This window comes from Sorex araneus, chromosome X (assembly GCF_027595985.1).
Source record: "Sorex araneus isolate mSorAra2 chromosome X, mSorAra2.pri, whole genome shotgun sequence".
Classification (NCBI taxonomy): Eukaryota; Metazoa; Chordata; class Mammalia; order Eulipotyphla; family Soricidae; genus Sorex; species Sorex araneus.
Genome location: NC_073313.1, coordinates 286,285,540 through 286,310,398, shown reverse-complemented (window position 1 = coordinate 286,310,398; position 24,859 = coordinate 286,285,540). Strand labels below are relative to the sequence as shown.

Below are 24,859 nucleotides of genomic sequence, written 5' to 3'. Positions count from 1 at the left end.
TGTTTCTTCATGTTTATGACTAGTATGGAGGTTGCACCTTCCAATTTACTATCAGTTTCCCCTCTAGTTGTGAGTAAGGATTCTGCATGAGCTCGTTCAATGGTGATCACCTTTATCCTCCTTCTAGAGCTCCTCTCAGGTACTCCTCTGAGGTTTGTGTGAAGTCTCTAGTGAAGCTTTGGAGGATCTGTTCTTTTACATTGGTCTTGTACAGCTTTCTGTGTCCACCAGTGTTGTGATACAATTGGAATAGACCACTGGACTATTTGCCTAATGTGTTTGAGATGGTCAGGATATTCTCGTGAGAATTAGGTGATGGAAATGAAGATGTGAGTCCAGAGTGATCGGAAAGCGGAAAATAAACACGCTGAGCGGCCGCTGGCCCCAAGAGAGCTCACGCCCACTTCTGAGGAGGCCAAGCCCCTACAGAGATGTAGTGGGGTGCTGGGTGGGGGGTACAAACCTGGGACAGGGAGCAAACTGAGCGGTGCTGCAGGATGGTACAGGGGTGGAGAGGAAGACAGTCAGGGAGGTTGGGTGTCTCAGGATCCAAGGGGATGACTAGGGTGCAGGCGTAGGTGGAATGGCGGCCCAGGTCCGGCTCACTGACCTGGGACAGAGAGAAAACCGGCCCAGAAACACATTTTTAATATTCATCCACCCAACAAAATGCCCTCCACCGCAGAGATATGATTTGAGAGATAGGGTAGAATGGTGTAAGGGATCTGGAATCAGACTTGATTTTAAATTCTGATCTTTTCTTTTACTAGCAGCCAAATTACTATTGGTATTTGGCAAAGTAATTAATCTCTTGGGGTCAAGATCAATCCCTTTTACAAGGTGAAGTTTGATCTTTTCGCCAATCCCAGGGAAGTGACTTAGTGACTTTCTGTTTTGTCAAATAGCAATGATTTCTCCATCAGCAGTGAGGAAGCATGCTTGTTGTTGATTAAGAGCAAAGTATAGAACTGTTTGTTCCTAAGAGATATTTTCCAAAAATTCAGAAGATGCTATATCCCAGCGTGGTATCAGTCTTTATTGCTTCCTTTATTGGTCATGAAATCTGTTGTCAGCTTGTTACCGGTCATGAAATCTGTCTGTTGTCAGCTTGTTACTTGACAATGTCTTGGTAATGTAATACAGAAAATCTGACTCTCTGGTCCCCAGTACAGAGGGAACAGTTATCAGTTATGTCATGACTGCTTGTCCAGGTCATGTCCAAGACAAGAGTCTTTATTCTCTGTTCCACTAAATTAGTGTTGGACCATGGGAGAAGAAGACTTGTGTACCCTTTCCTACTTTCCTAGGTCCATTAAGCAGTTCAGGGGGCAGGGAGATAGACCAAGGAGCCAGAGGCAAGTGTTGCAGGTATGAGGCCAGAGTTGATCCCTCCCCCTGCAGGTTGGCAGGCGACACATGTCTCAGCACACAGCTGAGCACCAGCACACTGCAGGGGGTGGCCCTGACAAAGTGCCACAACAAATCATGGAGATGGGTCTATGGGTCTATGGTTATGGAGAAAAGTCTCACCACGGGAGAACCTTGAAACCTCACATCTATCTTTCAGGCAAAAGTAAATGAATTTTGTTGGAAAAAGTGATATACAGACCATAGAGTTTGAAAATAAAACCCAACTACTTAATATTTTGGGGCTTGGTAGGAATATAAGGTGACTCAGAATTTTTTTACCCTCAAATCCCTGTAAACATTAGCTTGAAGGGTATAAGGAATTATTTCAGTGTTTAAAATAACACATCTCTGGGGCTGGAGTGATAGCACAGCGGGTAGGGCGTTTGCCTTGCACACGGCCGACCCGGGTTCGAATCCCAGCATCCCATGTGGTTCCCTGAGCACCGCCAGGGGTAATTCCTGAGTGCATGAGCCAGGAATGACCCCTGTGCATTGCCGGGTGTGACCCAAAAAGGAAAACAAACAAACAAACAAAAAAACCCATCTCTGGCCTTGTTTTGGGGGTGGGGGGTGGGGGGGTGGGGGGAGTCACACCTAGGGATAGTCAGGGATTACTCCTGGCTCTGTTTGGGGCACCATATGGGAATGCCAGGGATTGAGCCCGGGTCCAGTTCCATCTCTGGCTTTTAAATACAGATCTACCATTTACCAACTATGTGGCCTTGGGCACACCCTTTAACCTCTGAGCTTCTCCCTGCAACCGAAATAAGGAAATGAAATGATGCAATTAAACTTATCACTTTTGGTCTAGGTTTTTAAGTTGTGATATACTAACAAACCGGGCCATTCCCAATCTGGAGAAACAAGGCCCAAAGGTGGCTGAAGTCAGGTCCCAGAGATGCCCAGGCTGATTGGTGTCTGAGGAGGACTGGGCTTGCACAGAGAGATGAAAGCGGTCCAGAAGGGCCAGGACCGCTCCGGGTACCTTGTACCAACCAGACCTGCTCTGACTCCCAGTCCCCTCTCCTTGAGGCTTCTTGCTCCCATCGCAGCTGCTCCTGTAGCTGCAGCGCTTCCAGGTTCATGATTTTTACAGTCGCAGGCAGAAGGAAGCCCTGGACCTCAGCCTGCAAAAGTGGAGCTGGAAGATGCTGAGCCGAAGAGCTCTTTGCTGTAACTGGACCAGGCTTGGGTTTCTGGGTCATCAATCAGCCAAGTCCTCGTCCATCCCGCCGCGAAGGGGGATCAGAGCAGCGTCCTGCCTCTGAAGCCAATCTCGAGCGTGGGCAGGTGGGGACAGTGATGCCCGTGCCCGGGGAGTGCGCGGGTGGGTGGGCACAGTGATGCCCATGCCTGGGGAGTGCGTGGGCGGATACAAAAAGTGATGCCCGCACCCGGGGAGTGCGTGAGTGGGTGGAGATAGTGATGCCAGTGCCCCGGGGAGTGCGTGGGTGGGTGAGGACAGCGCTGCCCCTGCTCGGGTGCTGCGCAGCCGCTGGACAGCCTGGGTCTGACAAGGCTGGACCAAAGGCGGGAGTCCACGCCGACAACAGCGGAAAAGGGCGTGGCCGGGATGGGCGACCGGGAGCCGGGACCCCTTCCCACTCGCTCCACGACTGCAGTCAGTGACTGGGAGTCGGGCTAGGGCCGGCGGGCTCTCAGAACCACAGGCTGCGAGTGCCACTGACGCCAGCGGCCCGGCCCGCGGGGGCGCCCACTGGACGGGCGCCGCAGTCTCGTACACTAGCTGGGGGGGGTTGCGCGCGCCGCTGGCGAGGACTACTTTGCTCGGGGATGGGGACAGAGAGGAGGGGTTGCGGGGCCTGGGCGCAGTGGCCGGACGCTCCAGCTGTGGGGGAGGGGCCTGGGGGGAGGCGGGGCGCTCCAGCTTCGGGGGCGGGGCCTTGAGGGAAGCAGGGTGCGCGGCAGCGGAGGGGGCGGGGCTTGTGAGGGAGGCGGGGCGCGCGGCAGCGGAGGGGGCGGAGCCTGGGCGCAGTGGCCGGGGCGTGCAGCAGAGGCGAGGGCGGAGCCTGAGAGGGAGGCGGGGCTCGCGGCAGCGGCGGAGGCAGGACCTTGGCGGGGAGGCGGGGCGCTTCAGCTGCGGGGGTGGAACCTGAGCGCAGTGGCCGAGACACTCCAGCGGCGGAGGCGGGGCCTGGAGGGAGGCGGGGCGCGCGGCAGCGACGGGGCGGGGCGCGCGGCAGCGGCGGCAGGGGCGGCTGGAGCAGCCTTGGCGGCGGCGGGAGCGCCGACAGCGCCCGGGCGGGTGAGGGCGGCTGCGGCGGCGGCGGCGGCGCGCGGGCGGGCTGGCGGTGGGCACGCGGGGAGGCTGCGCGAGGAGCGCGGGCTGGGCGGGGGCGCGGGCCGCTGGGCTGTGGGGGTGCCGGGGCCGCGCGCTCCACCTGCCGCGACCGGGCTGTGTGGCGCGGCCCGGCTCGGCTGCTGCGGGCGGCGGGCTCAGCTCGGGCCCCGCTCGGCCTCCCGCGCCTCGAGCGCTGCGGGGCTCGAGGCGCTCCAGGGCCGGGCGGGCTCTGACAGTCTGTCGGAGTGGGAGCGGCCGCGCAGCGCCCAGGCCTCTGCCGGTGCGACCTGTGGGCCGGGTGGGCGATGGCAGCAGGTGCCGCCGCCGCGGCGCGGGCGAGCGCCGTCACACGCTCTGAGGATGCTCCGAGGGCCGCGGCGCGAGCGCAGTCCCTCAGGCGGGGGTCCCACGGCGAGCGCCGTCCCTCAGCGCTGGGGTCCCGGGGCGAGCGCCGTCCCCCAGCGCGGGGGTCCAGTGCGAGCGCCGTCCGTCAGCGGAAGCGTCCCGGGCCGCGGCGCAAATGCCGACCCTCAGCGCGGGGGTCCCGGGCACAGCCGTCCCTCAGCGCAGGGGTCCCACGGCGAGCGCCGCCCCCCACCGCGGGGCGTCCCGGCAGCGCGCGGCCTGACGCCGGCTTCTCTCCCGAGGCTCGCCCTCACCTCGGCCCGGCGGGCGGAGGGTAGTTAAGAGTAACAGGTTTCTGTAACCCACCCCTGTAGAGACGTAATCGCCCAGGGGAGTGGAATGGTGCAGGCTGCAGTTAAGCAATTTAATCCTTTCATAAATGCATAATGAAATTTCGAATAATTGCAGCGTATAAAGTTGGGTAGCTTTGATCGTGGTTCTGCTTTTGCTTCTGCTGACACCTCAGCCCCGGTTTAGGGGATTGTAATTGAGGAACATGCCAAACGCTCTGACAGTGCCCGTGGCCTGAACTATTGACTTGATGGTTCCGGAGAGCATATTGAAATTAAGGTTTAGCATCTGATAAAAAGGGGCGGGAGAGACGGGAGAGACGGACAGAGGTTAAGGTGCTGGTCACCCTTGTTAGGGCGTGGCCCCTGAGCACAGCTGGGTGTGCTCCCCACCCCCTACCCTCAAAAAAATTTCATAAACATTTTCTTTGAACCATAAGACAGACCATTCTTTAAGGACTATGAGTAAAAAGAGTGTTTAGTCCGAGATTGATTAGGAAGTTCCATGCATTTTTACCAGGACGGAGATGACTAGTTATTGTAGTTACTCTCTTTTTTTTTTTGGTGGTGGCGGTGACAGATCTGTTACTGAGTCAGTGAAGTTATTAAGGTATTTGGTTAAAATTTTCGCAAGTGTGGACATTGAGAAAATACGGGTAGCTTTGCTTCTCGCCCGAGTCAATCAATGACAAGGGCTCTTGGCACAGAGCCTAAGAGCTGCCTCTCTTGAGTGGAGAATGGACTGCATTAGTTTTGCTCAGGGCTTCGCTTATACTATGCCGTTAAACTTTATTAGTTTGGAAGCCCTAATTAAAATGCATGACTAGATTTCTAGTAAGTAAATCATCTATTGTTTTTTCCTTCAGATTTTTCCATCCTGTCATTAGAATTCATGATATCAAATGAAAGCTTAGTAATTTCCTTACAGTATTTAATATTCCTTACTATTTTCATGTTATCAGTAGCATGGCTTAGTCTATTTTGATTTTAGAATTCATCGCTTCTCGGCCTTTTGGCTAAGATCAAGTGTGATTTTAGAATTCATTCACTATTGGCTTTACCCATTTACATTTAATAACAGTTTTATTGTAATATCTCTTTATAAAAATTTGCTTCTCTGTTTTCAATTATGAATTGCATGCTTATTCTAAAAATTTGTGTCTGAAATATGACAGCATTAAATATATAACAACTGAAAGAAGCATTTTTATGTAATGTCACAGGATTAAATTTTTAGCTATATAATTCATTAAGCTTTCACTTCTTTTTTTTACAATTAGAACTAATTAATGGGTGTTTGTGGACATAAAACTGCCTATTAGTCATTTTACGGGACTTAGTTTGAAGGATTTTTGCCATGAAGATTTTAAATTCTAAGCTGTAGACTCTAAAGCATGCTTGATCTGGACTTGTCTTAACTGTTAACTGTGAATGATTTTAGTTTTAGAAAACAGTGGTAACTTGTAAAGGAGAATATATTTGCATTTGTTTTAGATCACAAGAGGAAGCAAAGAAGCTGTGTAGTTTATAGTCTGTTCTCTAATCAGAGTTTCTTGCAAAGGAGATTAAGAGGCATTCCTGAATCTCTGTATGTGGTTTAGCTAAAGGCAGTAGGAAGAGAGAAATTTAAAGTTTTAAGTTTAATCTTTGAAAATTTCTGTGGTTTTGCAACCTATTTTACAATAAATGTTATTGAATATAAAATTTTCAAGAATCACACTTAAACTGTTGGGTAAAATTAATACTTGAATTAAGGCTTGAAATATCCTGTCACTTCTCTCTGTCCTGTTATGGACTGAGTATGAGAGACCAGTATGAGAGACAAAGGTGGCAAATAGGAGTTTCAGCCTTGAAATGAGATAATGTTCTCTCTCTGAGTTAATTTTCTTGTACAATGTGCTGAAGAGATGGTACAGCTTTAAGGCATGCAGCTGGCCTGGGACTGAGTCCATATGGCCCCCTGAGCCCCACCAGGAGTGATCCAGAGCATGGCTGAGTATGGCCCAAAAAACAACAAAAAAGGGGCTTTTGTCTAGTAGTGTTAATAATTTCTGTGCGATCTGATATTTTGAAGGTTTAAAGCATAATGGACCCAACACAAGAAAATGCAATCAGTGAGTTACAGTGTCTGATTCATTTAACATTAGGCCCTAGTGGTCTTTCTTTACCAGTGAACATTCTCTCAATGTGCATTTTTACGAATTAGCTGAGATGGTAGTTTTTGAATTGCCTGCAAATGGCCTTTTTAATCAGACAAACTCTTCAACTGAGGAAATTCTCCCCTGGGGTTTTTCTGCATTTTTGAAGGTGCATTAACTCACCTCACTAGAGTGTCACTTAGTATATTGCCAAGTGCATCTTGTGATTCCTGCCAGGAATCTGGAGTGGCAGGCGTGTCCCAGGAAATGAGAATAGTTATGAATCCAGTGGCCCCAGCTAGTGGCTGGCAGCGGCTTTGCTGCTATTGTTGCTTGGTTTTGTTTTGTTTTAATACAGTTAGCATTTATTGAGAACCTGGTGTGTCTAGGGAACTGTGCTGACTCTGTTTCATTCCATTCTGCAATAACTTTCCCTGGGTTATAGCAATGCTGAGAAGCGGATCTTAGTTTGTGTGGTATCCCTAATGGACAGGTGCTTTTTCTAAATACCTGAGTCCATTCAGTTTACACTTTGAGAGTAGATTAATCACTGAAAAAATACTTTTGTTTGGTGATGATGATAAATAGCAGCAATAAATGTAAAATTTTGATTTATGTTAATATGAAAAAGAAACCAGAAAAGATTGTTGTTTCCTTTTATGGGTAAAAAATACAAGGCCTAAATAGGTGACATATCTGAGGGCATGAACGAAATGATGGAACTAGATCTAAGTGCCAGGGCCTTATTGTTCTAGAATAGTAGTTTTCTTAAAGGATCAAAAGCATTTGCTATTACTTTTGATAAGAAGACTCTAACCCAGGAGCGATTGTGTGACCCTTAGCATTCTCAGCTTGGAATCTGGCTCACTATCTTAATGGGCCCTACAATTTTTCCCTTTAAGCAAGCATAACTTCCCTCTCACAGGAAAAAAAAAAAAACTAGCAATAGAATGTATTTTGATTCCTTAGTTTTCCCTGGAAAAGAAGGATAAATGTCCTTCTCATGTATTAAATCAGGAGATCAGATCATGTATTAAATCATGAATATAATTTAGCCCCATCAGTGTCTCTTTGTATTGGTGACTAATGATGAAACCAGTGTTTTGCTATCCTGAAAATTACTTGCTTTGTCTTTCCCCTTGAACAGGAAAAGGAGAAAAAAACTGTGACATCAACCTATGAAGACTGAAGACAATCTTGATTAACACTTAGGAAGTGTTGCTGCAAGATTTGCTCCCTGTAACATTTGGAACCACCTCTCTTCATGATTCTCTTGGCCCCAGGGCAGACGTGCTGGATCCCTTTGACTTCAGGATAAGAAGAAAGCCGAGTCACAGCACACATATGGACCACTGTGATGGTGAAATGAGATGAGGCTCCGAAATGGAACTGTAGCCACTGTTTTAGTATTTATCACATCATTCCTCACTTTGTCATGGTATACCACGTGGCAAAATGGGAAAGGTAAGGAAAATCCATGCAAAAGCTCTGCATACAATGTAGTCTACTGGATTTAAAAACCCTAGTGAGATGAGTTTGTGAAACTGCAGGTGGCAAGGCAATTTCTTTCTGATAGAAAATGAAGCTCTGTTCCTGGACAGAAGAGACAGGATTTTTGAATTGAATGGGGTCTGTTTTGGTTTTTATCATTCCACTTGGAGATACTTACCAGTAGTTTGTATGACATGTGGCAACTAGTGTTGAATGATTAACTTCAGTTTTGCCATTTAAATTGTATTGTTAAACATACTAAATGTTTAATAAACTTTTTGTCCTGGATGTTCAAAAGGACAAGTGGTACCTTCATGAAAATGCTGATTCTGTTACTGATTTGATGCTGTGTCCCAAAAGGATGTAAGCTGCAAGTATTGGCAAAGTGCTCCTTACACAAACCCATTTTTGAGGAAAGTGAGGAGATACTCGGACTAAAAATTATTTTCTAATGTGCTTTAACTATAAAAACTGCTTCTAAGGGAAAGTTATCTGTTCTGTATTCAGGAGTAATGCCATTGCTTATTTTGAAGGCAGTATTGGGACTAAGTTTTATTTTATTATATTTATTTGGAAGTAAAACAGATTTTATTTGGAGGTTTTTGAAGGGAAGGAGGAAGAGAAAGGGGGTGAGAGTAGAGAGTAACATGCTCAAGAGAGAACCTGGGCTTCTCCAAGGGTGGAGAGAGCTCCTGTAAAAAACTAAGGCTCACTGAGGGGCGCGCGCACTCTCGGGCTCTCCAGGCAGCTCTGTCTCACCGCCTGCTGTTCGGTGCCCCGGAACCGGAACCGGAACCGGAACCGCTGTGTGCTGTTGGTCAAGCGCAGGTCAAGGGCAGGCGACGGAAGGAAGAAGGCCAAACTGGTTGCTAGATCAGTTTATTTCATTCTCTCTCTGCTTCTCTCCCGGCTCTTGGTCTCTCCCTGGATCTCTGGATCTGGCCCCCGTGGATCTGGCCCCTGTGGATCTGGCCCCCGAAAGCACTCTTACAGCCTAGTTAAATCTCTCCAGCACGAGGGGTTTGGGGTGTACACCTAGGTGTGGTCACAATCAATAGGGTAAGGTTCTTTTCCCTTAGGGGATGTTTCTCCTAGGACTTAATTCTCTTTCAGCAGGAGGATCCACCCAAGGGCGGAGTCCCATGAATGTGTTTCTCTTCTCCTCAGCCAGCAAAAATATAAGAATTCATAATATTAATCATTTTGTATAGACACAGTAAGAGATGCATTAAAGCTTATGGAATTGCTCTCCTGGGGCCATCTCAATCTCAGACTACAGTGCTCAGGCCAGATCAGTCTTTCCTATCCCTAGCAGGGTCCTAGTCTCATTGTTACTTTTGGATCATGACAGCATTTGTCTATGATCAAGCTCTTAACTTATAGTTAAGAATTAGGCACTTTGGCCAGGCCCATCTCGATGCCAGGGTAGCACATAACTCACCGCTTGCCCTGGATCCTTCCCGTCCCTCTTCGGGACCCTGCTTTTGGGGTGCTAGGAACTGAGGGCAACTGAGGCTTAAGTGGAGAAAGCAGATGCCTGGGATGGAATAATATTCAAAGCCAATTAAGTCCCAAGTTACAAAAGCATAATATTGTCTTCTCGTGTCCATACAAAAAGGACATTGCTTTAAAGTAAATTATTCAAAAGGCACAAGAAGAGGAGAAAGGCAATATTAACTTATATAATAAATTCAGTATCCTAGGAAGGTCTGACCTTACAAATTAGCAGAGTCAGATTAAGGGAAAGCCGCAGATTAACTGTTTTTGGGAAGAGAGCATGGAGAAGTCATTATAGCTAAACAAAGGGATGGGAGAGATTCGGGAACACCTTGATGGGTGTGACTGGGGTAAGCCTAAACTCCGGGGAAAACCAGGACAAGCTACTTGTGGCAAGCGAGGAGAGGACAAAGTAATGTCATCCTACAAGCTCCCACACACATCCCAGCATTAGACAGGAAAATATGAAAGTACACATCTCAAGAGGAGAGATGCAGGTGACATATATGTTCAGGTGCCACATGTGTTCTGTCATGTGGGTGCAAGCAGCACATGAGCTCAGGCAGCATATGCTCTGGGACTAAGTTTTTTTTTTATTTACCTTTTTGGGTCACACCCTGCAATGCACAGGGGTGATTCCTAGCTTTGCATTCAGGAATTACTCCTGTTGGTGCTCGGGAGACCATATGGGATGCTGGGAATTGAACCCGGGTTGGCTGTGTGCAAGGCAAACACCCTACGTGCCGTACTATCACTGCAGCCCAGCGCCTGGACTAAGTTTTAATCCACAGTTATTTCTTCTTCATTTCCTTAATTTGATGTAAGCAGTATCTGCTTTAGAAGGGTGATGAAGTGAGCACATAGGTGGTTTGTTAGAATTAAGTTTGAGTCACCATCATTACATCTGGTTATTTAAACATGCTGCTGCTGGCATTTTAATGGCTTGATGGAGATAAATGAAATGTGGACACGAATGATTTTTCTCTGCATAGATAAGAATATAAACTTGTTAGTCTATATGCATATGTTTAAAATAAGATGATATAAATGAAAAGCATGCTCTCTGGGGCCAGAGTGATAGTACAGCTGGTAGGGTACTTGCTTTGCAGACAGCCAAACTCGGTTCAGTCCCAGGCATCACAAATAGTCCCCCTGAGTTCCAACAGGAATGATCCCTGAGTGCAGAGCCAGGAGCAAGCCCTGAGCACTGCCCAATGTGGCCCAAAACCCAAACCAAACCCAAACCAAACAAAAACATATGCTCTGTGTTTTGAGCAAGTGTAGTTTTATTTTTTTTTTTTTCTCTCTCTCTCTGTCTCTGAATTAGTCTCCATTTGTCAGGGGACGCTCTTTGAGGGAATAATGAAAAGCTTTCTTTGTGAACAAACACATTTTAGGTTTTATTTTGTGATTGTAATTTACAGTGGTTGATTTTATAGAAGACATATCAGGAATAACTTTGAATTGTAAATTGTTGTCTTGATTTTCTCTGATGTGACTAGCCTAAAAAGTCTAACAAATTGAGAGACTTGGCTCTAAGAAGAGTTTAGGGCTTTTTTTTCTCTTATTGGGAAATTGATATATTCAGAGTAATGGAGAGCCTTGAACCTTCTCATCATCTTACTTAAGGAATTTGAAGTTCTGTGAAGTTTCTCATATATTGTTCCTTGTGTAAAATGCATTATAAGCATTTTAATTTATTTATTTATTTTTATTATGAGCATTTATAAAGGGGAGATGTTAAGTTGGCTTTAAAATCAAAATCAATTTTGAAAACTGCAGATATTCTTTAACTATGTGGTATTCCATTCATACACAAAAAATGCCTGTTCTCTAATTATTATGCTTTGAATAGTAGCCCTTATGTGTATAATCTTCTGTTTTTTTCTGCTTCGTATTTCATCCAGATTCAGATACCAACAGAACCTCCTGTTATGGTTATGTAAAACCCTTTCTGTTTCAGTGTTATCATTTATATAATCACTCTAACTGTTGACTACTTAGGATTTTTTCTAGATCATTCTGGCTGTCAAATTGTGCCTGGATTTTCCAGAGCAGGCCTGATATCAGATTGTTAGTATATATGACCATAAACTATGCATGCTGGATCTTATTTTGGAAGTGTATTTTCCATAATTATTGATATTGCCAGGCTAATAGTTTTTATTTTTCACTACATAATTAAGTCCTTTTTCTTGTGAGTCTCTTCATGTTTGTAGCACTGTAGCACTGTCGTCCCATTCATCGATTTGCTCAAGTGGTCACCAGTAATAACGTCTCTGTTGTGAGACTTGTTGTTACTGTTTTTGGCATATCGAATACACCATGGGTAGCTTGGCAGGCATGTCGGTAGCTTGTTGGGCTCTCTGAGAGGGACGGAGGAATTGAACCCAGGTTGGCCATGTGCAAGGCAAACGCCCTATCCTCTATGCTATCGCTCCAGTCCTCTTCATGTCTAGCACTGTATTATATGGATATAAGAAGCCTGAAGACACTTGAGCTCAGGTAAGGGAAGATGCTTGTAAACAAATAGAATGTTTTTAGAAAAATAACAGTAACAAAGTGCTGTTATAAACATATTGCATGTTTATGTTATCTAATTCTCATGACCACCTGGGAGGTTTTATTATTACCTTGCTGTAGATATGGAAACCAAGATAGAGTGATCAAGAAACTTGCCAAGGCCACCTTAAGTGCTGGCATGAAGTTGAAGTTGGATAGCTGATTCCAGAGATTGTTCTCTTAATTATTGATCTGTTGTTCAGAAGAGGAGAAACAGGCTACTAATTCCTTAGGGCACATCATAGAGATAAGAGTCCTTTTGAAGATGGTGCCAGGCAGGGAAGGGGACTATGAGCATATGCAAAGGAGCTGTATGGGCAGAGTTCAAAAAGTGGTGTCTTTTGTGCTTAGGGGAGGATGGATGCTCAGGATGATCAGCTACCTCGACTGTCTTCCAGAATGGCTGACGATCACAGTGCTGTTCTGATAAGTGTTTCTAGTTATCTGTCTTTGCTTGAGTGCTTCTAAGAATATCTGAGCTGACTGTAGAATTGGTGTGAATTGTGGAAGGTGTCAAAAACCCAGCCAGGGAAGTAGATTTTGGGGCCAAGCTATCAGTTTCAGCAGGATAGACAGTGTTAACACATAAAAATTAGAACAGGAATTCCAGAATTCCAATCATGAGGCAAGGGCAGGTTGGGAAATTTGCAAACAGGTATGAGAATGGGACAAAGGGTTTTGCATGTCTCACTTGCTGGTGCAGTAAGGCTTTTAATATACCTTCTTTAGGTTGGGCCTAGAGCAGAGCAGGACTGAACAAGCAATTGTAGAGGCCTGTCCACGGGGACATATAACATCCACACATAGGTTTCTGTGTGGACATGTTTTCATTCTCGTGGGCACTTACCTAGGAGTGAAATTGCTGGGTCATGTTGTACAGGGCTTCTTAAACTTTTTGCACTTGTGATTCCATTTTTCCTGAGAAATTTTAAACAAAATCCCAGGTGTAAAGATATATAAAATAGGTGCTCACATTGCTTACTGTTAATACATCATAAATAAATTTATAAATTTTTTTAAGCAAGTTTTGAGGATTTTTCGCGACCTCCACATACAGTTGTTCAGCCACATCAGGGATCGTGACCCATGGGGTAAGAAGTTAGGATGTAGCAAACACTCAGAAAATGGCAGCGGCGACATCATCCACGTGGCAAGAGCCACCCCCTAAGACTTGCGCCTAGAGGTAGGAACTTTGCAATGCTGTGGCTCGTAGGCGATCATGGGAAGGGGGCAGTACCTGCACGCCCTTGGCCCAGGTAAGATCTGGAGCTGCTGCTCTTGAAACAGACCCTCTGCTCCTTAAGACTATGATCTAAGAGGTCTTCTAACCCATTTTGGCACCCATAGCGGCTTCTTACAGACATGAATCTGGACTGAACTGAACTAAAACATCTTAGCTCCTAGAATCTTCATTCTCAGCAATGAAAATAAATTATTAAATGATGCCTTTACAGCAGGCCTGGTTGTTGGGGGAAAATTCCAAACAATAATAGTGAGCTCTATTGAAATATTGAATGTATTCAAAGTATAGAGAATAAAATGAAGATCATTAGCTACTTACGTGGGGGCTGGTGGGAGGGGGGTAAATTGGGGTTCTTGGTGGTGGAACATGTGCACTGGTGAAGGGATGGGGTTTCAATCATTATGTGACTGAGACTTATACCTGAAAGCTTTGTAATTTTTTTTCTTCACGGTGATTCAATATAATAAAATAAAATTAAGGGGAAAAAAAACCAAAGGGGAAAAAATAAAAAGAAATAAAATAAAATTTTAGAATTCCTGGGGGGAAAAAAAAGGATAAAGCAAACAGCAAAACAAAACTGGATTGTTGTTTAAGACTCACTAGACTATTTTATAGCATCTCTGGACCACTGTAACATTCCTTTTAGAAAAGTATAATGGGTCTGATTTCTTCACATTATTAACACTTGTTAGTGATTGTGAAATATTTCATTGTGGTTTTGATTTTCATTTTCCAGATGCCTAATAATGTCTAGTATCTTACTAAACTACTTGTATTTTTTTCTGGAAAAGAGTCTACTCGGATCCCTTGCCCATATTTTTTCAATGGGTCTCTCATCTCACTAAGTTTAAGAGTTCTTCATATTCCCTAGGTGCAGATTTCCTTATACATATTTCACATTCTGTGGGCCGTCTTTTCACAGAAATTTTAATTTTGATGAAGTCCTGTCCTTGCTTGTAATTTGCCATTAAATCTAAGATTCTATTATCAAATCCAAGATCATAAAACTTCCCCCTTAGGGGTTGGAGCAACAGTACAGTGGATAGGTTGCCTTGTGCACTTATATTTGCAACGACGATGCTTGTGCCACCGCCAAGCCATCCAGGACTTTTAGGTAATTCTTCTGTGTGAAATGAGGTGATGGTTCAGTTTCATTCATGTGTGTGCCTGTCTGTCTGTCTGTCCCTACTCAGCAGTGCTCAGTGGCCCAGTGCTCACTCCCAGGGATACTTGGTTGGGCCTGACAATTCCGGTTTGACACCCTTGGACCCAGTAGTGCTGGGATCTCAGGGAGCCAGCAGAACTTGGCAGTGCTTGTGGGACCACCTGGTGTCAGGGATTAAACTCAGGGCCTCAAGATGCAAGGCATGAGCTGCTACCTTTTGCATTAGTCTCTGACCTCCACCTTCACACTCTCTTAATCAGCTCTGGGGCACCCCCAACTCTTCACCCTTTGTTGAAAAGAGCATCCCTGCAGCCCCCATTGAATGGTCTCAACCCTCATGGAAAAATCTGTTGATCGGAGATGTATGAAATCATTTCTATAATTTCAGTTGTATTCATTGATCTTGTGCTAGTATTAAACTATGCTGTTTGATCATTGAGTTGTAAGTTTAGAAATTCAGAAGTAGAAGGCATACAACTTATTTTTATTTTCCAGGATTTTATTTAAGGTGTCTTGCAATCCATATGAATTTTAGAGTCAACTTTAAATTTAATGAAAGAAGTAATTTTGGAACCTGCAGGGATTGCATTGAATCTATAAATTGGGTTATGTGGTATTGCTATTTAAAAGTGTTAAATTTTCCAAGCCATAAACATTATATATATATATCTGTATATATATATATATATATATATATTTAGATTTTGCATGGGTTTCAACAATCTTGTGGTGTAAGGGATTGAATGCAGGTCCTCCATACACCAGGCATGTATTCTGCCACTAACCCACAGCCCTGACCCCTTCAACACTTGTGTTGTATTTTCTTATTCATTTTTAATTTTGGTTTTAATTTTTTAAATTTTTTTATTTTATAAAGTAGTTCACAATATTTCATTAAATTTAATATTCAAACCAATCCCATCACCATTACACCTTCCCACCACCATATTTCGGTGTTTCCATCCTGAATCTCATTCCCTGCCCAAAAGTTGAACCAAAATAAGATATTTTGTATTGTTTGTTATGAAAAACCGCTGAAAATGCTACAAAAAGTATCCTTAGAGGAAAGAATGTGAAGATTGCTGTTTTACCTAGGAGCCATTAAGCCTTTCTATAAGAGATCACTAACGTGTTGTTAGAAGTTGAGCCTTGTGTGATTTTATATATATATATATATGTATATATATATGTATACACACATATATCACTGTATATATATCACTTATATATATATATATCCCGTTACTCATCGATTTGCTCAAGCGGGCACCAGTAACGTCTCCATTGTGAGACTTGTTGTTACTGTTTTTGGCATATAGAGTACGCCACGGGTAGCTTGCCAGGCTCTACTATGCGGACGAGATGCTCTTGGTAGCTTGCCGGGCTCTCCATATATGTATTTCTATAAGAAATATTTCCCTCTAAGATTGGTTGCCTCCTCCTTTGTAATTTTGGTTTTTAATGGAAAGTCTCTGGTTCACAGTACTGTTAATAATGGTTTCTCATTAATATGGTTCCAACACTACAGCCATCACCCTTGCAGATGTCAGCCTCACCCATGGACCCCAACACCCCTCCTCCCTAATCCCCTGACTCAACTGCATAGATCAGTTCTGTTATGTGGCCTTTGGACCTTTATGTTTACATGGCTGTGTATCTTTACGTTACGCATATGAGAGAGATCTTTCTCTGTCCCTTTCTTTCTGACTGACTTCATATGATATCCTCTGGTTCCATCCATGTTGCTTCAAGTTGTATAATTTTGATCTTTCTTAGAGCTGTATTCTATTATGTATATATTCTTCTTGATCCGTTTATATACATTTGGATTATTTCCGTATCTTGGCTGTTTTAGTAAGTGTCATGATGAATATTGGTGTGCATAGATCCTTTTGAATTAATTTTTTGTTGTATCTTTTCATAATATATATATTTATGTTTCTTTTGCTAGCTGTATGCCTTGTTTTTTAAAAATTCATTGGTATTGTGAATAGATTTATTTTATTTTTATTCTTATTCATTGCATTTATATTAAATGAAATTCATTTTATATGTTGATCTCATGTTTTACAGCCTTGCTAAGTTTATTAGTTCTAACAGGTTTGGGGGGGTTGGATTTTTTGTTTTGTTTTGTTTGTTTTGGGGCTACACCCAGCAATGCAGTGATAACTCCTGTTTCTGGAATCAGGAATCACTACTGGCGGGGGTTGGGGGGCCATATGGGATGCTGGGGATCAAACTTAGCTGCATGCAAGGCAAGTACTTTATCTGCTGTAGTCTCTCTTCATAGGTTTTTAATGGATTATGGGTTCTTTGGGACTTTCTATAACATAAGATCAGGTCATCTGTAGTTTTTGTTCTTCCTTTTCAATCTGGATGCCTTAATTTCTTTATATTCTTTACTTTTTCTGGATAGAATTTCCATCATGGTGCTGTATAAGTAGTAAGAAGTAGTAAGAGCCAAAGCCGATATTCTTCCTCTTGAGCTTAAGGCAAACACAGCTGTCTTTCACAATGCCATTAGTTTGTGGTTAAGTGACGTTGGTTGTGGTTTTAAAAGTAGATGTCCTTTTCTTAAGGAAGTTTCCTTCCTTTCCTAGTTTGCTGAGTGGGTTTTGTTTTTTGGTGGGAGGGGGCAGAGGGGAGAAAAGAGGGGGTTGGGTCACACTCTGCAGTGCTCAGGATGGCTCCTGGTAGGGCTTGGGGGACACTGCAGTGTTCAGGATCAGAACACTGGGTTGGCTGTGTGTAAGGCCAAGTGCCTTCCCTTCCCTTTCCAGCCCCTGCAGAGTGTTTTTGCCATGAAGGAGTGTTGGATTTTATCTAATTCTTTTCCTGCTTAGAGTGAGATGAGCATACAATTTCCTTTTTTGCATTCTGTTGCCAAATTACAGAAATTGATGCTTAGATATTCAACCAATCTTGTGCATCTTTACATATTTAAAATAACACTTGGTGATATTTAATTCTTTTTTTGTTTGTTTTTTGGTTTGGGAGCCACACCCAGCCATACTCAAGGGTTCTGTGCTCGGGGATTATTCCTGGCGGTGGTCCAGGACTTGCTCTCATATTGATTTCCTTTCTTTGATTCGTTTTAGGTTTCATTTTCGATTTTTCTAGTGTCTTTCCAGTGGGTGCTACTATAACCCAAATATCTGCTAACTGCTAGTTAGGCAGTTGAGGATTTGTCTTCATTAGATGCATAGTTGACCCAGTTACCTTCACTACAGCCTATCTTGTTTCTGAGAGGGCTTTTAGTTAAGCAACTTCTGCTTTGCTATAAACGAAGTCAGCTCTGTGGGAAGATATTAGGAGCTCTGTACTTTGGGGGCTTTTTCCCCTGAGCCCAAATTTCTGAGTCAGACTTTGGAAGTAAGGATGAAGACAAAGCCAGTCTTATCTCAGACTGACACCCCTGTTCTGGGGGCTGAGCTCTGGGTGAAGAGAGACTTTCTTAGCTCTGCTTCTCCTAGGCTGGACCTGCTGCCTTAAAAGCGGGGCGGTGTTAGGGCCCCTGAATTCTCGGTACACTTACCCAAAATAGAGCCTTGGTTCATAAAAAGTGCATGAAAAGAGCAGATGTCATATCCTGTCAACTATTTTTAGTTTCACCTTCATTTCTATCTCTCTGTCTCTCTCTGTCTCTCTCTCTCTGTCTCTCTCTCTGCATGTGTGTGTATGTGTGTGTGTTTAACAGAAAAAAGCGAAGATCCTTTCAAATAAGATGTAAGAGAAATTAATACCGAAGCTAGGATTTCAGTTCTCTTTTGCTGTTGTGAGCTTATTGAAGATGTATAATGTGTATTTGCCAAATGCTGTCTCTTGTGTCTTGCATTGTTACAGGTTTGATGCATATGGCGCATTTGTGATCATATCAGAAAAATCCCTGCTCTGCTTTGGGAGCAGAGAGGGGAGAATAGCCGGAAAGGCAATAAATAAACTGTAAGTTTAAGAGTTATAAATGGGTTCTTTCAACTTTTGATTTTTGAGATCATTTTAGAGCCTGGCAGTCCTTGCCCAGTCAGGCTGGGCAGTTAAGTACTTGGGCTCAGGGGGTCTGGGGAGCCGTGCCATGCTGGGGACGACGTAGGTTTCTGAATGTACAAAATGTGTACCCCTGGCTTCTGGGCCATCTCCCTGTGCTGGAAACAGATTGGAAACCAAGCAGATACCCTGTTCCTCAGTATCATCCTACATACGAATATTAACATCCATGATGATATTTCTCTACAAGTTATGTGGTGTTTGCCAGTTACAAGTTTTCTACTTCCGTCATTCCTCATTGTTTATCATTGTTGGGATTACCCGAGAGGTGGCATTGGGAGCCCCTTGAGGTTAACTTCGTGACTTTAACATGCCCCATTCTTTTTTCCCAATGCATTTTTTAATTTTAGATCTTTATTCTTACACCCTCCCCCCCGCCACCAACACACATATACACCTGCTTTGTGTTTGGTTTGTTGCTGCAGTGACTGGGTTTTGTACACATTTCATTTGAGTGCTCCCACCTTCTCACCCTTAGTCGTGGTGCTCACATCTTTGGTCATGGTGCTTTCTCCCTCTTTCCCTCAGTCGTGATGCTCCCAACCTCATTCCTGGTGTTCTCTCCCTTGACTGTGGTGCTCCCAGTCTCAGTCATGATGCTCTTTCCTTTAGCCGCTTCCTCACTGGGCTCCACCCTCAGTCGTGGCTTCGTGTATGCTTTGTGGCAGTCCAGTGAAGACCCTCATGTCATGCTCTCGTGCCCTCTTTGGGTTGTGAGGATTGTGCTAAGCATGTGTGGCTAAGTACGACCCTTATGATTCCAGGCTTGTGAAGCAACTGGTTTGCCACAGAGCTGTTCACAAAGCTATGTCTTTTTAAAATCATTTGAGGTAAAACTTACATAATATACAGTCACACCCAGTAAAGCAAATCATTAGTGGCATTTCCTACAGCCATAAAGTTATCTAGCTGTCACCTTTTTCTTGCCCCCTTTTATTTTTAAGTAAATTTTTTTTGAGGGGTCACACCTGGCGATGCACAGGGGTAACTCCTGTTCTCACTCAGGAATTACCCCTGCCAGTGCTCAGGGGACCACATGGGATGCTGGGAATCGAATCCAGGTTGGCCACGTGCAAGGCAAACGCCCTATCCGCTGTGCTATTGCTCCAGTCCCTTAAGTAAATTTTTAATGTCATAAAATATTCTGTGTTCTTCTTTTATTTTGCCCTTCCCATCCTGTAAGTGGAATAATAAAAATTACTAAAGTACTTTGTGTAATACTTATTTTTGTATTTTGTCTTATAGAAGTAAAGGTTTTTTTCCAAAGTTGCTTAGTTTATTTCTTAGTTACTTCCTCTTTACTGTCTCACTTTTATGCATTATATACTTAGATCTGTTTGTTACTACATACAGTCTATATTGGGGCTTCCTCCATGCTCTGTTTCATTCACTTACGTTTTGACAAATTGAAACATTATCTTGCTACTGAGATTCAGAGCTTTTTAAAAAGGGGTGGGGTATCCTGAGAGAAATGACATTTTATATCTTCAGTCTGTTCCCCAATATTCCCTTCAATATTTCCATCCAATTCTTTAGGTAATCAGTCTCAAGCTTTGGCTTTCATGTGTTTCTTTCTGAACAAATTTGAGCAGACTTATCTGTCAGCTGTTTTTATTTTTTTCAGGAAGGGCAGTATTTACTCAAAAGATGAACAGTGCCTTTTGCTTTCTCATGATGCCTCTCTAAAGGAACCAGTCTGGGGACTACATTTTTGTACCACATTTTGCATTTAACCTTCTTGCCCACCTTTTCTTAGTTATATGAACACTACCCTTCTAGTAGAAAGTGATGAGAAGGCAGGATGCTTAAGACACAGATTTGAAAGGTGGTTACTTTCAGGATAAAGGCTATAATTGAGGCCAGAGTAGAAGGACAGCGGGAGGGCACCATCCTTGCACATGGCCAACCCAGATTTGGTCCCCAGCACCTCATATGGTTCCCTGAGTCCCAGGGAGTGATCCCCAGAAACAGAGCCAGGAGTCAGCCAGGAGTACTGCTGGGTGTGGGTCCCCAGATATTTTTTTAAAGGCTATAATCAAAATAAGATTAGTACAGTGGGTAGGGTGCTTGCCTTGTATGTGGCTGACCTATATTTGGTCCCCGACACCCCAGATGGTCCTCTAAGCCCTACTAGGAGTGATTCCTGAGTGCAGAGCCAGGAGTAACCTCTGAGTATTGCCAAGTGTGGCCCAAAACCAAACCCCAAAAGAAAAATGTATTGTTATTCATGCCTTCCTGGGTAGGACCACTATGCTGACCAAGCATCTAGTAAAAGTAGTTTTTGTCATAAGGGGCTCTGGTAAAGCTTCTCATTACGTGGGACTTGAGTTTGTTCAAAAGGTAAATAGGAATTTGCCTTTTGAGCAAATTCAAATAGGAACTTACCTTTTGAGCAAACTCAAGAGGTAAATAGGTATCTGAAAGGAAAATAGGAATTTGATAGGAAGAGAAAGTTTGCATTAGACATGGTGGATCAAGGTCCAGATGTGTGAAGAATGGAGGAGATGAAGACCCCAGGAAGGGCTCAGTGATTGGAAAGTCCTGTGCAGTCAGAAGTGGCCTTTATTGGTAGTAGTCCAGGAAGTGAGGAATCTCATGAGCTAAAGAGAAGTCACGGTGAAAAGTATGATTCGAGAGATACCCTGTTTCTTAGATTCCAGCATTCTTTGAGGGGGCACATCCGACAGTGCTCAGGGTGTGTGCATGGAGTTGTTAGGGGCCATGTACAGTGCTAAGGTTCTAACTGACCGTTTTCAGGACAAGGGCGGAAGTGTCCACACTATCTCCACACTCAGCTCCGCTTCTTGTTTTGGCCTGTGAAGCTATCAACTGACTCTCTTGAATTTTGAATGACACAGTAGATGCAAAATGTAGAACCATATTTGTATTTACATTTACTCTCTTCTAAACTATTAATATCCTGGGCTTTATTATTTATTTCTGAACTTCTCTACGAATATGGTGTGTGTGTATAAAACCAAGTATGTGCATGTACTTCATCATGTAATTTATTTGAAGGTATATACATTCTTAAATATTTTTAAACTAAGTAAAACTTGTAGCTATAAATTCTATAAATAAGAGGTATAGTACATATCTAAAATACACAGCAGTAGGTTTCACATAAAAATATTAGGAAAGATGCTTCTAAACTGAAATTAAGAAACTAAAACCAAGTTGAACATTATTAAATAAAAGGGGAAAAGAGCCAGGAGTAACTCCTGAGCATGGACCCAAAACAAAACAAGAAAGGAAAGGAAAGATATGTAACTGGACAGCATCTGTACTCTCTTCAGTGTTTTAGAGTTTCTGCTTTACAATTAGAGTGATGTGCACACTTTGAAATAAAAGCAAACAGGATACAGAATCAAATGTGCATCTTCCCCACAAGTAGTCCAGTGTGGCTGGGAAAGTGAACTGGTGGGCGGAATGGGGTGGGTGAGTTTCCTTTGAACTTATACCCCACGCAAAAGTTTTTCTTGTTTTTCTCTAACTCTGGGTGCCCCAAACAGTTTTTTTTCTAAATTTAAATTTAATTTTTTGTGCCTTTTGTTTAAGAAAGGCCTTAGAAAATTTACCAGGCTAAGGATAGAGTGAATATCTCTTTGGTGGTGGGAAGGTCACACTGGTGTTGGGATTGGTGTTGGAACATTGTATGTCTGAAACAGTTTTGTTACGAACTTTGTAAGTCACAGTGCTTTAATTAAAAAAATATATATATATATGATATGCATATTATATATATTCATATATATAAAATACCCTGTGTGGGGGGAGATGTGAGTGCCCTCCGGTACTGCTTATGCTGAAACCTGTTGGGTTATAGAGAGAGTCTGGATGATTTCAATGCCATCTGTGACCCTGACTTTAGAGCTGGGTCCTTCGGTCACCAGAACTTACTTGTTAGGCTTAGTTCCTCCCCCAATAGAATTCCTTTATTTGGGGGCGGGAGGGGCTCTCAGGAGTGCTCAGAGACCCAGGGCCACTCTTTGTGATACTCTGCCAAGCAGGCCGGACTGTTCAGTGAGGCAGGGGTGCTGGGTGGTGGATATAACTGGGGTTGCTGAGCGTGTTTGCGTGCACCCCTGACTCTTGACTCAGCGTTTCTATGCCCATTAGGTGGATCATCCCCTATGGCTCCCCACTGCCTCGCCCATTCTTGCTACACTGCTCACCTTGTTAGAAAACAAGTGGCCTTGTACAAGAATTTCCATTTTGCCCCATTTCTTCGTACACACAGATGAATACAAATTTCTATGTACTTTATAAACACCTACTTACTATAGAAAGCAGTCAGGTATATTGAGAGTCTTATAACTATTTAAATTTACCGAAAACTGACCATTTTCTATTCTTTACCTTTTTTGGGCATTTTAACTTTCTGGGAATATTTCTTCATTATTTTCCTTATTTACAAAATAAATGTAAACGTATATAGACACATAACACACACCCACATGTAATTGTTTTCAAATACCTGTGTTGTCACTTGGCTGCTTGAGGTTTGTTCTCGGCTATTTTCTCTCTTTAGCACTCTCCCTGAGAACATCCTTTCTTTCCTATTTCCATGTTTCCATGCATTTCCTGAAGAGGAAGTGGAATTAGCTGTGCTTTCAGAGTCCTAATTACTTTCAATAGGAATTTTCTTAGGGACCAGCATTTGGGTACCCAAGAGGTTTAGTGATGGAAAAATATTTCTGTTCTTAAAAAATGATCACTGGTGGTTTGGAGTGATAGCACAGCGGGTAGGGCATTTGCCTTGCATGCGGCCGACCCGGGTTCAATTCCCAGCACCCCAATTCTCTGAGCACCGCCAGGAGTAATTCCTGAGTGCAGAGCCAAGAGTAACCTCTGTGCATTACCAGGTGTGACCCAAAAAGCAAAAAAAAAAAAAAAAAAAATCACTGGTTGGTTTAGTTAATGTAACCAGTCTTCTTTTTTTTGTTTTTTTTTTAATTAATTTATTTTTTTATTATTAGTGAATCACCGTGAGGTACAGTTACAAACTTTCGTGCTTACATTTCAATCATACAGTGGTCAAGTATCCATCCCTCTACCAGTGCCCATTTTACACCACCAATGGTCCCAGCATCCCTCCCACCATCCCCACCCCATTCCCCATCCCCCACCCCGCCTCTGTGGCACGGCATTCCCTTTTGCTCTCTCTCCTTTTGGCTGTTGTGTGTAACCAGTCTTCTTGATGTTCCCCTCTCCTTTCTGTGTGAAGTTTGATTGATCATTAAGACTTGATGTAGGGGCTGGAGCAATATTACAACAAGTAGGGCACTTGTCTTGCACGTGACTGATGTGGGTTCAATCCCTGGCACCACATATGGTCCCCAGGGCATGAGCAGGAGTGATTCCTGAACACAAAGCCAGAAGTAAGGTATGACTGCCCAACTACTCCCCCACCTTCCCCCAAACAAAGACTTGGTGAAGATAAAATCTTTTTCCAGAAGAGTAGGATTTTGCCCCTTGTTAGAAGTGTAGTAGTTTTTAAGCTGTTCAAATGTTCCTGAGGCTGGAAGGTGGCTCAAAGGGCTGGAGTAGTGCCTGTGTGCAGGAGCCCTGAGTTCAGTCTGCCTCTGACTTTGGTGCTTTGAACCCCATGCTGGGAGTAGTTCCCGAGCTCCACCGAGTGTGGCTCAGAAATAAAAATAATCCCAACAAAGAAAGATGTTGTTCATGGCATTCATGGAATTATGTAATGTTATCAGTAGGGGAGAAGAGAAGCTGGGTTTCCTGTAGCTTGCTCTTAGGTGGTGAAAAAGGCACGTAAGTTCTCTAAATGTTTTCTTGCTTTCTGGGTTTTTATCCCTTATTCTGCTATTAATGATGATGGAAAATATTAAAGATTTGGAGAAGTTGGGAAGCAAAGAGGATTTGTGTGTGTGTGTGTTAATGGACAAAAATGTTGATAACTGAATTACTGCATGACATGTAGGCATGAACATTATGGTTCTTTGTGAACACAAAGTGTTGCAATGGTTGGGGGTGAGAAGATGGCCCAGAAGACTGGAGCACATGCCTGTAATGCACAGGGTTCCAGGTTCACGTCCTGATGCTGCCTTGCCTCCTGAGCATCATCCAGTGTAGCCCAGGGGCTTTTCCTCACCAAGAGCAATGCTGCCAAGAGCCAACAAAATGAATTAGGACTGAGTTTAGATCAAGAGCTTCTTTTCTTTTCCTTTTGTCTTTTTCCTTTTCAGTTAAGTTGCCATTAGTTAACAACAATGGAATTTCAGGGGTGTAGCTTACCACCTTTGTATATGTGAAGGACTCCTTGTAGTTGTGAGCAAAGTGTCAGTACCA

The 24,859-nt window shown here is 43.7% G+C and overlaps 1 protein-coding gene and 1 pseudogene across 1 annotated transcript in view; both read left to right on the top strand.

Moving 5' to 3' along the window:
- The window catches only part of LOC129399564 (uncharacterized), a 742,397-nt pseudogene that overhangs the window by 15,384 nt on the left and 702,154 nt on the right, over nucleotides 1-24,859 (top strand).
- Nucleotides 3,567-24,859, top strand: part of MGAT4A (alpha-1,3-mannosyl-glycoprotein 4-beta-N-acetylglucosaminyltransferase A) — a 118,861-nt gene continuing 97,568 nt past the window's right edge. Inside the window, exons 1-2 of the mRNA XM_055119712.1 lie at nucleotides 3,567-3,676; nucleotides 7,693-8,009. Coding sequence (XP_054975687.1) covers nucleotides 7,916-8,009 — 94 coding nt within the window. The 5' untranslated portion in view covers nucleotides 3,567-3,676; nucleotides 7,693-7,915. The remainder of the gene's footprint in view (nucleotides 3,677-7,692; nucleotides 8,010-24,859) is intronic.